This window comes from Hyaena hyaena, unplaced genomic scaffold (assembly GCF_003009895.1).
Source record: "Hyaena hyaena isolate Hyena2069 unplaced genomic scaffold, ASM300989v1 scaffold_9, whole genome shotgun sequence".
Taxonomy (NCBI): Eukaryota; Metazoa; Chordata; class Mammalia; order Carnivora; family Hyaenidae; genus Hyaena; species Hyaena hyaena.
In genome coordinates, this window is record NW_024080641.1 from 4012814 (window position 1) to 4028080 (window position 15267).

The window sequence follows — 15267 nt, forward strand, 5'->3', positions numbered from 1 at the left end:
CACACACCTTCCCTTCAGTTTTCCCCATTTCCATCTTAACTTTTGCTCTGTCTAGAAGCTCTGGGTGGTTGCAGTGAGAGAGAGAGTGGTTCAAGATGAGGCTGGAGAAAAACTGAGTTACTTTCTCGGAGTAGGAGGGTCAGTGACGTACAGGAAAAAGAACCCTCCGATGGGGCAGGTCCCCACCCTAACCCTCTCCAATTCTGCTGTTGTTTTGTTCCCATTCACTTAATCCCCCCCCCCCCCCCCCCCCCCCCCCCCCCCCCCCCCCCCCCCGATTTCCCTGAACGCCCACCCTGGTGTCGGCAGCGCTGGGAACACAGATGTTATCAATACACTCCTGGCCTGGCATTCATGTGGCTTCCAGCCCCATTGGGGAGACAGATCTGTCCCAGCCAAGGATAACCTAGAGTAGGCAGGACTGGAAAGGAGTGAGCGCAGGGGGCTACAGGAGTCCAGAGGGGGCACCCGACCCAGCGTGGTGGTCTGGGAGGCCTTCCTGGAAGAGGGAACATCCAAGCTGAGATGGGAAGGAGGAGTAGAAGGTAGTGGCAAGGAATATTTGAAGCAGAGGGAATAGTATATGCAATGGCCCAGAATGGAGAGGAAGTTGAGTGTTTTCTAAAGCTCGGGTATGACCGTTACCTTCTCCTGCTTACCAACCTTCCTTGGCTCCCTTTCTTAAAGTATTTTTTTTTAATATTTTTTATTTCTTTCTAGGAGAGAGAGAGAGACAGTGTGAGCAGGGGAGGGTCAGAGAGAGAGGGAGTCACAGACTGAAACAGGCTCCAGGCTCTGAGCTGGCAGTCAGCACAGAGCCCGACGCGAGGCTCGAACCCACGAACCGCGAGATCACGACCTAAGCGAAAGTCTGACGCTTAACCGACTAAGCCACCCAGGCGCCCCCCCTTGGCTCCCTTTCTTAACCCATAGTTCAAATTCCTTAGCTTGGCATTCATACATTCATTCAGCAAACATTTCCCAACTCTGTGCTCTCTTATGGCTGAGTGGGAATTACCAGGCCTTGTGCTGCCCAGCCTGCCCTTGGAGCAGCAGAATCGTATATACGTGTTGGGGGATGTTCTATGAAGGACTTTGGAGCAGTGATAATGGAATCTCACAGGCTTGGACAATCCCCCAACTTTGCTACCCTGGTGACATTGGCCGTCTCTGTCTGAGCCTCAGTTTCTTCCCCTTGAAAATGGGCTAAATAATTGCACTGTCGCACAGGATTTTACTCAAACACACACATGGTCCCAGAGCTGAAGCTTCCTCAAATTTCTTAGTTCCTTGTATTTGCTGCCATTCCTTCTTATTCCTTGAGGGGGAAAAATGTAATTTTTAAAAATACATTTTAGGGGCGCCTGGGTGGCTTAGTCGGTTAAGCGTCCAACTTTCGCTTAGGTCATGATCTCACGGTTCGTGGGTTCAAGCCCCGCGTCGGGCTCTGTGCTGACTGCCAGCTCAGAGCCTGGAGCCTGTTTCAGTCTGTGACTCCCTCTCTCTCTGACCCTCCCCTGCTCACGCTCTCTCTCTCTCTCTGTCTCCTAGAAATAAATAAAACATTTAAAAAAAAAACATGTTAAAAAAAATAACAAAGTAATTGCTAATATTTGTTGAGCAGCTACTGGGCATCAGGCACTGTTCTAAGCACCAATTGACTCTGTTTAGCATGTTTTACCTCCTTAAATCCTGACAACATCCTTAAGAGGTGGGTGCCTCTCTTTTTTCCTGTTTGAGACACACCCAGGTTGGAGACCTTGTGACAGCAGTCTTTGAGAGCTGGGATTCAATCCTGTGACTCCAGAGGAGGGAGCCGCATTGATTCAACAAAGGTGTGGGCTGTGGGGAATTGTGAGGACCCACTACATTCATTCACACATCTATACTGTCCATGATGTGCCAAACCTGGGAATATGGTACAGAATATTAGCCAGACACTGCCCTGGGAGGCTCATGGTCTAGTATACTAGCTGATGTATAAACAGGGTAATTACAGAGTAAGGAAGTAAATGACAGAGGACCTGGGGGGTGAGAAGCTGAGCTCTATTAAGAGCATGGCCACAGAAGAATGACTTGGGCTTGGGCCAAGATTTGCATTGGGCTAAGGGGCTGGCCTTACAAAAAACGAAAGAAGAGAGGTTTAGGGAAGGGGAAATAGCAAGTGCAAAGGCCCTGTGGCACATCTGAGGCTTGGATGGCTAGAGAGGAGTGAGTGACTGGTGGGAGAAAGACAGGAGATGAGGGCAGAGACATCACAGTGGAAGTGGTAGGTGCCAGGGGGTGTGTGGATACAGCATTTTAGGGACATGCAGGCCATAGATAAGTTTTGGGACTTTATTCTGAGGTTTACAGATAATGAGAGGTTTTAAACAGGACTGACACAATTTGATATGCATTTTTTTAAATAGGCTCCATGCCTAGCACAGAGCCCAATCCAGTGCTTGAACTCATGACCCTGAGATCAAGACCTGAGCTGAGATCAAGACCTGAGCTGAGATCAAGAGTCAGACCTTTAACCTAACCATGCCACCCAGATGCCCCTGGTTTACACTTTTCACTCTGTAGGTACACAATAGTCAACATCCAACCACTTCTCTCCGCTTCTCTGTCCACACCTGGCCAAGCTACCCTCACCTCTTCCACGGACTGAACTGGGCTCCTGGCTTCTACCCTCAACTCCCACAGTCTTTTCCCCCAACCCAGCAGCCATGGGGACCCATTAGATCTTGAGTCTAATCATGTCCCTCCTCTGCTCCGAACCCCACCCTCCCTGGTTCTTACCTCACTCGGCGCACAAGCCATATTTCTTACAGTGGCCACTCAGTGGATCTCTCACCTCCTCCCACTCTCTCTTTCAATCTACCCAAACCATGATGTCCCTTGAATACCTCAGTCATGCTATGACCTCAGGGCCTTTGCACTGCACCCTCTGAGACATTCTTCCCCACATATCTTTTTTTTTTTTTAATTTTTTAATGTTTTATTTATTTCTAGGAGAGAGAGAGACAGCGTGAGCAGGGGAGGGTCAGAGAGAGAGGGAGTCACAGACTGAAGCAGGCTCCAGGCTCTGAGCTGGCAGTCAGCACAGAGCCCGACGCAGGGCTTGAACCCACGAACCGCGAGATCATGACCTAAGCGAAAGTCGGATGCTTAACCGACTAAGCCACCCAGGTGCCCCCCCCCACATATCTTTAAGACTGCCTCTCTCACCCCCTTTAAGACTCTTCTCAAATGTTACCTCCTCAAAAGATCTTCCCTGACCATTCTCTATCTCTATCCCTCCCCTTTTATTTTTCTCTCTATAGCGCATTACCTTGCCCAATATACTGTCATTTGTCTATCTTATTTGTTACTGTAGACAATTCCAGTTCCATGAAGGCAGGGGATTTCTGGATGTTTTGCTCATCTCTATATCTTTATCAACTGGAACTGTGCCAGACAACATTAAGTAATCAGTAAATATTTGTTGAATGAATGAGCAAATATTCTCCCATCTCTCTGGGCCCCCATTACCTACATGTCTCTGCAAAGCACTCTCCAGTAAATCTTTAGAGAGAGAATAAGATCACGCATAATGGTCAAAGCTCACTATGTACCTATGCTAATAACTTTACCTGTGTTCTCACCTGTCATCCTCAAAAGAGCCCCAGGGGCGCCTGGGTGGCTCAGTTCTATTAAGCATCCCATTTGGGCTCAGGTCATGATCTCACGGTTCATGAGTTCGAGCCCCCATGTCAGGCTCTGTGCTGACAGCAGAGCCTGGAGCCTGCTTTGAATTCTGTCTCCCTCTCTCTCTGCCTCTTCCCCACTCGTGCGCTCTCTCTCTTTCAAATATAAATAAATTAAAAAAAAAAACAGCCCCATAGTAGGGAGTCTGCAATGATCTACGGAGGCAACAGAACAGAATTCCAGAGAGGTGACGTTACTTGCTCAAAACCACACAGCCAGAAGTGGCACTGCCCAGATTTTACGCAGGCATTCTGGCTGCAGTGACCACACTCCCAATCAGCAGCCTACAGATCATATTCTTCTTTTTATATATATATATTTTTAAAAATTAGCATTTATTTTTGAGAGACAGAGCATGAGTGGGGGAGGGGCAGCGAAGGGAAAAGACACAGAATCCGAAGCAGGCTCCAGGCTCTGAGCTGTCAGCACAGAGCCCTATGCGGGGCTCAAACTCAGAACGGCGAGATCATGACCTGAGCCAAAGTCCGACGCTTAACCGACTAAGCCACCCAGGCGCCCCAGTATCATATTCTTATTTTCTGTCTTGTGTCTCCATCTTTCTCTCCTAGAGTCTCTCTTTAACCTCCCTGGTGTTGGTCTCTGCACAAGTACGCCCCTGGGTCCCTCTGGGAATCCCTACTGCCTCTCTATGTGTGTCTCCCCCACTTTCTCCGGGTCCCCCTCCTCTTGACTCATGCTTCCTCGCCTGGTCCTTCTCTGAACGTCCCAGGAGCTGTTTTCCCACCAGGCTGAGAAGGAAACTAACGAGTAAACAGGGCAGCCTCGAGGCTGGTCCACTGAGAGTCGGGCGGCCTCGGTGGGAGCGGAGCCTGGGAGCAGTAAACACCACGGCTGATGAATTTCTCATCAGTATCATCACTGACTTTCCTACCACACACAGCCCCCGACTGACCACTCCATGGAAGAAGGCTTGTCTGAAAAGGGATGTCTTTCAATTACTGATCCAGTAAAACACAACGGGGGGGGAGGGGGGAGGAGGCGGAGGAGGAAGGGTAGCCACCTTGCAAATAACAGAGTCGTAAAGAAAACGACCCCGGGGGCAGGAGGAGATGGGTGGGAATAATAAAGAAAAAAAAAAAAACACTTGCAAGCAACAGAATCTGAGGGTCTCCAAACAGTAGGTGTGATTATTAAGGGACGTTCATGGAACCTCTAGACCCCCACCTCTCCATAGTCAGCCTCACACATGCTGTGGATACCGCGGCTGCAGTGACTGGCACTGTGTCCCCACGTCCCTGTCCAGCCACGCACAGGGACTCCTACCTGCTGCAGCGAAAGCTCCCAGCTGTGACTTTGTGCAAAGCACTTAGCACAGAGACCCCCACACTCACCTTGGTCCCTCCCTCCAGGAGCCTTGCTCTTCCACATGGCAGATTCTGGTCTCTTCCGCCTCAAGAAGGTCCATCAATGGCCGGCAGGTGTCTTGTGTTCTCCCTGTGAAAATCTAGATGGCTCAGCTACCCCCTCCTTCCCAGTTTTCCGCTGCATTCTGTCCCTACACCTGGGATGTCCCTTTTCTGCTCCTCTGCTAACCACTTTTGCAGACTTTCACAGGAGTGGGTGGATGTCCCGAGTATGGCTCCAGCCTACCCCATACTATCCACATAACCTTGGACAAGCCCCTCGGCCCCTCTGAGCCTCCCATTGCTTATCTGTAAAATGGGGCTACTTTATAGGGTCTGGGGAGGATTCAAGAACACAGGTAGAGCATCATGCTGACCCAAAGGAGATCGTCAGTGAATAAGTGCCCTTAAAATGATTCCCTTCTCTGTGTCTTAATTATCCTAGCTAAGTTTTTTTTTTTTTTTTTTTTTTTTTAGAGAGCAAGAGACAGTGGGAGCGCTCATGCGCGCGTCGGGGAGAGGGAGAGAGAGAATCTGAAGCAAGAAGCCCTCCCCAGAGCCAGACATGACACGGGCAGGTTGTTGAGCCAAACATGGAGCCTGATGTGGGACTCGATCTCACAAATCAAGAGTCAGATGCCAACCTGACCTAGCCACCCAGGCACCTTTCTAGCTAACATTTAACAAACATACCCAGGGCCCCCCGGGTGGCTCAGTCGATTAAGCGTCCGACTTCGGCTCAGGTCATGATCTCCTGGTTCATGGCTTTGAGCCCCATGTTGGGCTCTGTGCTGACAGCCAGCTCAGAGCTTGGAGCCTGTTTCAGATTCTGTGCCTCCCTCTCTCTCTCTTCCCCTCCCCCATTCGCACTCTTTCTCTCTCTCTCTTTCTCAAAAATAAACATTCAAAAAATGTTCTTAAATAAATAAACACATCCAATGAACCAGGCTCTGTGCTATTTACAATCACAACTGCAGTGTGTGCTCTAAGGCAGATGCTGACCTCATTCCCTCTCGACATCTGTCAAGATGGGAAACTGAGGCAAGAAGAGGTTACGTCATAAACTCACTCGGCAAGCAGGTGGTAGAGCCAGCTGGAACCCAGGGCTGATTACTGGGCATTTACCCACTAACCTGCTCCAATCACCCCACCGCCTGACTCAAGGACCCCAACATTCTAGAACATAGAGAACCGCCTGACTCACTTCTCCTGGAGTGAACCAGCAGAAAACTTCCCAGCTCTCTGTATATCCAGGGGTGTACTTTTATTTATAAGTTTCCAGAAAGTGCTTGGTGTGCATGTGAATCCAGGGACTTGGCCAGGAACCATGGCTTTAAGAGCTGAATTTTGAGGAGCACCTAAGTGGCTTAGTCTGTTAAGCATCTGATTTTGGCTCAGGTCATGATCTCACTGTTCATGAGTTCAAGCCCCGCATTGGGATCTGTGCTGACAGCTGGGAGCCTGGAGCCTGCCTTGGATTCTGTGTCTCCCTCTTCTCTCTGCCCCTCCCTGGCACATGCTCTGTCTCTCTCTCTCTAAAATAAATAAACATTAAAAAAAATTTTTTTAAGGGGCACCTGTGTGGCTTAGTCGGTTAAGCGTCCAACTTTCGCTTAGATCATGATCTCGCGGTTCGTGGGTTCGAGCCCCGTGTCGGGCTCTGTGCTGACTGCCAGCTCAGAGCCTGGAGCCTGTTTCGGAGTCTGTGTCTCCCTCTCTCTCTGACCCTCCCCTGCTCACACTGTCTCTCTCTCTCTCTCCTAGAAATAAATTTAAAAAATATTAAAAAAAAATTTTTTTTAAGTAAAATAAAATAAAAATAAAATCTTAAAAAAAAAGTGATGAGGTTTAAGTGACTCGAAATGCTTAAGGGGCCTTGTGGGGACAGCCTCAGCCCTACCGCCAGGGCCCACAGTCCAGAGGGAGACTCAGAGCCATCCCCAATCAGTGATAACTCAGAATGGGCAGGGCTGGGATGTGGTCACCTTGACCCAGGGGTTTAGCCTGGGGTTCAGGAGGGCTTCCTGGAGGAGGATACCTTAGAGCTGAATGATGACCACCATTGTAAGACCTTAAGACACAGGAGTCACCCGTGTGAAAACCGTATTATTGGTGTGTAGGCATTTAGAGCAAGGAAACAGATCGTGGTCTGGAGAGTCAGGTCACCTCCATTCATTCACTCATCTTGTTAATATCCCGAGCTCTGCTCCATGCCCAATCCCTGCAAGGGGCAACGCCAGGGACACATCACTGACCCAGACGGTCCCAGGGCTCACGGTGAGGACAGACACTGAACAGGTCATTATCGAAATCGTTATCTCAAGAGGAAATGAGAGAAAAGCTGGGAAATCATATCTCGAGAAAACCTTCCCATGACATTCCGAATTCTTCCATTGATGCCTTCCAACCACCAGCTGATCAACAGCGAAAAGATATTCACTCAGGAAGCATTTATTAAGCTCTGTCTAAAGGCCTAACCGTGTCTCCCATAAGGGAGTTCTTAACAGACTTTGCTCCCTGGCTGAACTGAGACAATGTGAGCCAACAGGGACGGCCCCATTGAATCATCAGCAAACAGAGGAGCGTCCTATAACACATTTCTCACAAGTCCTTCCTCTGCTTATACTCTTCAGTGACTCCCTATTGCTCTGAAGGCTAAGACCAATCATCTGACCTTGGCCTGTATCACCAGCTCTTACTCTGTGAGACCCAACACCCACCTTCTCCATATTTTGAAATGCTTCTTTAATATTCCAAAATTATACTCTTAGGTAATATAACCAACACACAGGCTGTATTTTCAAAAATTAATACCGTGTCCTAACCGAACTGCAGGGGTGAAATAAAAGACAGCCACTTATAATAAAATAATATTTTCATGTATGAATGCATAGGCTAGGCCCGTCTAAAACACCTCTCCTCAGGGGCGCCTGGGGCGGCTCAGTAGGTTAAGCATCTGACTTTGCCTCAGGTCATGATCTCGTGGTTCACGGGTTCGAGCCCCGCGTCGGGCTCTGTGCTTACAGCTGGGAGCCTGGAGCCTGTTTCAGATTCTCTGCCTACCTCCCTCTCTCCCTCTCTCTCTTTCTCTCTCTGCCCCCTCCTACTTGCACTCTGTCTCTCTCTCTCTCTCTCTCTCACAGATAAAAATGGACATTAAAAAAAATGGCATCTTTCAAAAAATAAATAAATAAATAATAAATACATAAATAAAAGACATCAGGCAGACGCTCGCCTCTCTGTGTAGACATCCTTGAATGAGACAAGAAGAAACTGTGTTGTTTGGACAGTTGCCACCATCAGCATAGTCTGGGGTGATGGGGCCTCTAGAAATAGTGAACAGCTCTGGGAAACAATAGACACAGTAATTGCGTTTCCAAGAGAAGTCAGTGTATCTGAAAATATCGTAAAAATGCTCATGTTCATGGGCAAAACACAGCTGGGTTCTAGAGTCAGAGCAGCATGGATGGGTTTTTTCTACATACATGGTTTCTAACACACTGGATGGTTAAAGGGGTCCCTAGACAGATCTTGGTCATGTGGATTGTTGCTCTATCTGGCATTCTCTACTCACTGATTCCAGTTACACTGCCTGGTTTGGTTTTTTTTAATGTTTATTTAAACTTTTGAGAGAGAGAAAAAGACAGAGCGTGAGCAGGGGAGGGGCAGAGAGAGAGGGAGACACAGAATCGGAAGCGGGTTTCAGGCTCTGAGTGGTCAGCACAGAGCCTGACGCGGGGCTTGAATCCACGAACTTCAAGATCATGACGTGAGCCGAAGTCAGAGGCTTAACGGACGGAGACACCCAGGCGCCCCTCCCGTCACACTTCCAATCACTGGGACAAATCCTCAGGGCCCCCAACCACTTCCAAAACATCCCCTAAAAGCAACCCATAGTCCGATGGCTTCTACCCACCCCTGCATACCAGGCTGGCTTATCTTGGGATCCCCACTCTGTTCTGCCAACCCTACCCTTCTTGAGGTCCCCAAATTTTAGGCTTCTGTATCTTACGTTCCTCTTTCTGGAATATTCTTCTTTGTGGTCTCAGCTTCTAGGTCACGTCCCTCAGTCCCACCTCCCTTGGATCACCCTCACTGTATGTAATCAGGTATTTCTGGTCTATTATTTTCTCATTTGCTGGCTGCTCCCCCAGTGGACTGACTGGTAGCTGGTGAAACGCGCACTAGGTAGCTGTAGTCACTGCTGAGTTCCCAGCATCCAATACAAGGAGCCTCAGCGACTCCACACTGAGTGGTCAAGCTGACAAATAGAGGTGGTTAGTGGAGGAAGAATTCTTGGAGGTGACGTGGCCAGGAGGCTTTTCTCGGCCCCCAGTTCAGGTAGGATTTGTGACGATGCACAGGGCCACGATTGAGCCTTTAAATAAGACTCCCTGATACTTCCAAGATCAATTCCCAGTATTTCCAGAGTCAGATGGGGTGTGAATTTCAGCTATGCCATTTCCCTACTGCGTGACCTTGAGTACATCCCTTAACCTCTCTGAGCCTACTATCCTCTATAAAATGCAAGTGATCATGCCCACCTCCTTGAGTGGTTACGAGGCTCAAATCATGTTTATAGATCTCATTTATAAAACACCAAACACCATAGTGTGCACTCAAAAAACATCCGTTGAATATATGGCTCCTACGTCCAGACGCGGTGACGAATTAGCTTTTAACCCGAAAGAGCTAGGAGGGCTGCTGGCTTTGGAGTCCCAAAGAACTGGGTTGAAAGCCCCAGCTCCGTCACTTGCATGCTCTGTGACCCTGGGCCAGTGAGTTTCCCTCGCTGAGCTTCAGGTAACTCACCTAGCACACCGGGCTCCTAACTGTGCTTGTGACATTGATGCAGTGAGAATGAGATCAGGTCACGCAGGTAACTGGGCAGCCCAGCGTGTGGCTTGTGGTAAGGAGCTGCTATTACCATCAGGAATGGTTCTGGAGTAAACAGAGGCCCCCAGCCCGGAACCAAGGGAGGATGGGGGTGCAAGGGGCATTTGTGGACACGGAGCTTTATTGAGTGGCTTGGGAAACTGAGGCCAGGGGAAAGGAAGGGCCTTTCCGGAAGTCACGGGGTGCTCTGGAGGCAGAACCAGGACCAGAGACGAGGGAAAGGGCCTCCTTCCCCATCTCGGGGGGGGATTACAGCCAGACAGCAGTCGTGGGTAGGGAGTGGGCCCTTTAAATCCTAAGCTCCACCTTTGCTTAGAAGGGTCTTTGGGGGAGTATAAAAGGGGGTGCAGTTCCTCCCTGCTCCAGAAAAGCACCTGCTGCTCTTCCCCGGCTGGTCCGGCGGCCCCGGCCTCTCTCTAGCCACGCACCACCTCTGCCTGGGAGCCATGCAGCTGCCGCCCTTCGACATGTGGAAGGACTACTTCAACCTGAGCCAGGTGGTGTTGGCACTGATCCAGAGTGGGGGGCAAAGGCCAGAGGCCCCAGAGACCGGGGAGCCGAGACCCGGGCCCCAGCAGGAGCGGGCTCAGGGTCCGGGAGGGCCGGGGGCCAGCGGAGGCCTGGCCGCCCTGTGCAATTTCTGCAAGCACAATGGGGAATCGCGCCACGTCTACTCCTCACACCAGCTGAAGACCCCAGACGGCGTGGTGGTGTGCCCCATCCTGCGGCATTACGTGTGTCCCCTGTGCGGGGCCACCGGCGGCCAGGCACACACTCTCAAGTACTGCCCACTCAACGGTGGCCAGCAGTCTCTCTACCGCCGCAGCGGGCGGAATTCGGCCGGCCGCAAGGTCAAGCGCTGAAGACTGTGAGATGCCCACCCCCATCCCCACCTGGTTCCATCCCTGCCGAGTCCCTGGACCCTCCCCCTGACTCACTCAGCCCTTCGGAACATCTGGACATATGGTCCCCAGAACGACATCCCGGCTGGATCCTGAAACAACAGAGGCTGTTAAGGGGCCCAGCTGGCTCTGCCCCTGAGACCTCTCAGCCACTGTCCTGGGGGTTTGTCTGCGGATTCTTGGTGCCAAAGGACCGCTGCCCCTGGGACCACACGGATTTGTGGTCCCCTCTGGGCCACAGTTCATGGATCTTTACTCCTCCTGGGGCTGCTGGTGATGTTCAGTCTGCCCCCCCCCCCCCCCCGCCGTGACTTCTCAGCCCTCTGATTCCATTTCTTGTGCCACCCTCGCATCCTTGGACCTAGGGGACCCCATGGGCTCTCCCAGGCCAGGCCTCAGAATCTGAAGAGCATGAAGAGGACCAGCTTGGATGCTCCAGCCCAAGAACTTTGAAGATGGGAGTCTGACTCGAGACTAGCCTTGCCCACCTTCTTCAGCCACCTGTAGACCCACGGCTTCCGCATGGACCTCCCTGGACTGTTCCCAGCGGCCCACCCATCATCAGGAGCTGGGGAAGGGAGGGGACACAGGGGGCGGGGGCACCTTGTCTTCGAAGGGTTAGCTGGGAGTGGAGAGGCTTGCGGTGCGCTGACACCTTTCAAACCCCCCCCCACACACACACACCTTCTTGTTCATTCCGTTTCACAGCACTTCCGCCCCCAGCCCCCAACCTCAAGTCACCAAAGGGTGATACCCAGCAGGAAGGTATCTCTCCACTGCCTCCCCCTTCAAATCCTGCTGGTTTGCAAAAGGTCTTTTTTTTTCTCCTGGTTTTTTTTTTTTTTTTTCATCCTTGAACACTTAAGTCAACAAGCTCCCCCACCAGAAAGAGGTTTTAGTGCCCAGATGGGAAAGGCAGGTGCCTAGATTTTATGTTAGGGGCGAAGAAAAGAAAGAGCCCCGGTCAGATTTTAAGTTTTGGGCTCATGGCTGGGGCCCCCCCGGGCTGGGGGCGGGGGGGTTGAGCTCTGGTGAATAAAGAGCGTTTCTGGTTGTCTTTGAAATCGCTCTGTTTCTGTCTTCTCACTGGAGGCTGGGGGCGGGAACCACGTTTGCCCCCTCCCCCCCATGCGTACTTGGGAAATGTGAGGAGGAGCAGGAAGGGTCCTGGGCTCCTCTCACGATGTGGCTTCCCTCATGTCCTCTGACACAGGTCACCTATGGACTGGTCCCCACGTCCCAGCCTCCACCTTTACCCCAGATTCCCTTTCTTTGTCTTGCCCGGGGCTCTGCCCGGGGGTCCCCCTCCCACCCCTCTAGATCACAGGTCTTCCAGGACCAACTTTAATGGCAGTTCTTCAACTTTGGGCTCCCAGACTTGCCAGAGAGGTGACTAAAAGTATGGTCCCTGCCCCTTGGAAAGGCACGTATGTACAGAACATTGCCCTCTTTGGGTCCCCTGTACCCCCCCCCCGCCCCTCCCCTGCTTACAAGCGCTCTCTCTCTCTCAAAAATAAACATAAAAAAGAAAAAAAAAGGAAATGAGGAAAGTAGAGAGAATCTGGGGGAAGAGCATTTGGGGCACAGGGAACAGCAAATTCAAAGGCCCTGCCGTGGCAGAAGGCTAGCCGTGTAATAAGAGTTAAGATCCGAGAGGCACATGCAGTGTGCAGAGAGTCCAGAATCTTGGAGACCTGTGAGAACTGGACCTTTATGTTGTGTTCTCGGACTCCAAAATGACCCCTTAGTACACAACTCTGGTGACATAGAGAATCAAAGACCCCAGCTAAGGACCTCAGCTCACAAACGCTTTTCCAAAAACACAGCTCTGCCCCCAGCAGAGACCCCTGAGTGAAGCCGAACGGTAGATAGAAAGGGGACACCCCAACTCCAGAGCTGTGGGGTGCCCGTGCAGCCGGCTAAGCCCTGGAGGAAGAGGGGGCTCGACATCGGGCAGGAAGCCGGCGGCCTCCCCCATGGGGTGATGGAGAGAAGCCTCATCGTTCAATAAGGGACTTTGTCTGACAAAGGTGTGGGCATCAGGCCTGGACAGCAACACGTGATGGCGAGCGCAGTACTTGGGGGCATTGCAGAGGGTGGAGGGGTGCGTTTCAGACCCGGAGAAGTGAGGGGGAGGGAGGCTGAGGTGCGTCTGCAGAGTGTTCTTGGGGACATCCGCACGCGCCTCACAAGGTGAAGCGTCCTGGAAGCTTCTGGACCCTGGGATGGGGCTCGGGAGAGAGGGCTGGGGACAGGCAAGGAGAGACCTCTCACGTTTCCGGGTTGGGGTTTTTAATGAGTTAAGTCATTTCTTCAACAGATAATTAAGTGGCAGGGCAGCTGACAGAAGGCAAGGACAGTAAAGAAGATAAGGGAGCAGGCGCCCGGGCGGCTCAGGCGGTTGAGCATCTGACTTCGGCTTGGGTCACGCTCTCATGGTTCGTGGGTTCTAGCCCCGCGTCGGGCTCAGTGCTGACAGCTGGGAACCTGGAGCCTGCTTGGGATTCTGCATCTCCCTCTCTCTCTGCCCCTCCCCTGCTCATGATCTCTCTCTGTCTCATAAATAAATAAATAAATAAATAAATAAATAAATAAATAAATAAATGTTTAAAATTTTTATTTTATTTTTTTAATATTTTTTATTTATTTCTAGGAGAGAGAGAGAGAGAGAGAGAGAGAGCATGAGCAGGGGAGGGTCAGAGAGAGAGGGACATACAGAATCTGAAACACAGCCACCCAGGGGCCCCAATTTTTAGAAAAAAATTTTAATGTTTTATTTATTTCTGAGAGAGAGAGTGATTTTCTGACTATAGGTTAAAGTTGACCAGAATCGCGGCCATTCTGGAGAATTTTATACAAAGGAGAGGAAAAGGTAGCTCCGTGAACTAAAATACTTTTACCCTTTTTTTTTTAAAGTTTATTTATTTTGGAGGCGGAGAGAGGAGCAGAGAGAGAGGGAAAGAGAGAATCCCAAGCAGATTCTGCTCTGTCAGCGCAGAGCCCGATGTGGGGCTCGAACATATGATTCGTGAGATCATGACCTGCTCCGAAATCAAGAGTTGGACGCTTGACCAATTGAGCTACCCAGGCGCCCCTCTATGAGCCGCTCTGACAAATGCAAACCTTCCTCCCACACCCCACAATCATCAGGTACCACTGCCCATGAAATACCCACTCAGACATCCCATCGTGTACAAAATAGAATTCCTGTCCACTCTACCCCCAGAATCCACCCCAGAATCTGACCGTCTCGCCCCCCTCCCCTGCCCACTGTTCCCTGATCGCCACCATAACGGCTCACCAGGACTGATGCAGTCACCTCCTCGCTGGTGTCCCTGCTTCCTCTGTTGACCTCGTAGAGTATACTTCAAGCCCCAACAAAAGTGATCCCATTAAGACATTAAGAGTCAATTCATGCTCCTTTTACTCCTCAGCCCAGAGCTCTCCTTTGGTCCCTTCTAAGTAGAAGCCAAAGACCCAGCCTCTCTCGCTGACCTCTTCTCTCTGTCCCATGTTGTTGTTGTTTGTTTGTTTACTTATTTTGAAAGAGCGGGGAGGGCCGGAGAAGGATGGAGGGAGAGAGAGAGAGAGAGTATCAAATAGGCTCTGTACTGTCAGCATGGAGCCTGATGAGGGGTTTGATGTGAAACTGGATCCAGGGCTTGAACTCATGAACTGTGAGATCGTGACCTGAGCTGAAGTCAGAGGCTCAACCAACTGAGCCACCCAGGAGCCGCCCCTCTCCTTTTTCTAAAGTCTTCACAGATCCTTGAATGCTCTAGGAATATTCATGCCTCAGGGCCTTTGTACTTACCCTTCTCCCTACTTGGATTGCCCTTGCCCCAGAGAGCCACATGTTTTGTTCCTTGCCTCCTACAGTTCTGGGCTCAGAGTCACCTCCTCTGTGAGGTCTTCCCATCTTCTCACTCCTGATCTCTTTTTTTTTTTTTTAGTTTAGTTATTTATTTTGAGAGAGAGAGCATGAGCAGGGGAGGGGCAGAGAGAGAGGAAAAGAGAGAATCCCAGGCAGGCTCAATGCTCAGTGTGGAGCCCAATGCGGGGCTCAAACTCACACACTGTGTGAGATCATGCCCTGAGCCGAAACCAAGAGTTGGACACGTAACCGACGGAGCCCCCCAAGGACCCCACTCCTCATCCTTCTTACCGTGTTCAACTGCTCTTTCCTCCTCAACACCAACCACCAGCTAACACGGTTTACCACTGATTTATTGATGATGTCTGTGGCTACGATGGTCAGTTTGATGTGTCCACTTGATGAGGCTACAGTCCCCAGTTACTGAAACACTAATCCTGGTGTTGCCATGAAGGCATTTTGTAGATTCGAATAAAGTCTATATTTAGTTCACTTTAAG

The 15267-nt window shown here is 50.7% G+C and overlaps 1 protein-coding gene across 1 annotated transcript; it reads left to right on the top strand.

Moving 5' to 3' along the window:
- Nucleotides 1-10438: 10438 nt before the first annotated feature.
- NANOS2 (nanos C2HC-type zinc finger 2) lies at nucleotides 10439-10855 on the top strand. The gene has a single exon (XM_039245522.1). It carries the CDS (start codon nucleotides 10439-10441, stop codon nucleotides 10853-10855), a length of 417 nt encoding a protein of 138 aa, XP_039101453.1.
- Nucleotides 10856-15267: the final 4412 nt, after the last annotated feature.

Bases quoted from the DNA above. Each gene is read 5' to 3' on its own strand.
- NANOS2 (XM_039245522.1), top strand. From the start codon at position 10,439: ATGCAGCTGCCGCCCTTCGACATGTGGAAGGACTACTTCAACCTGAGC.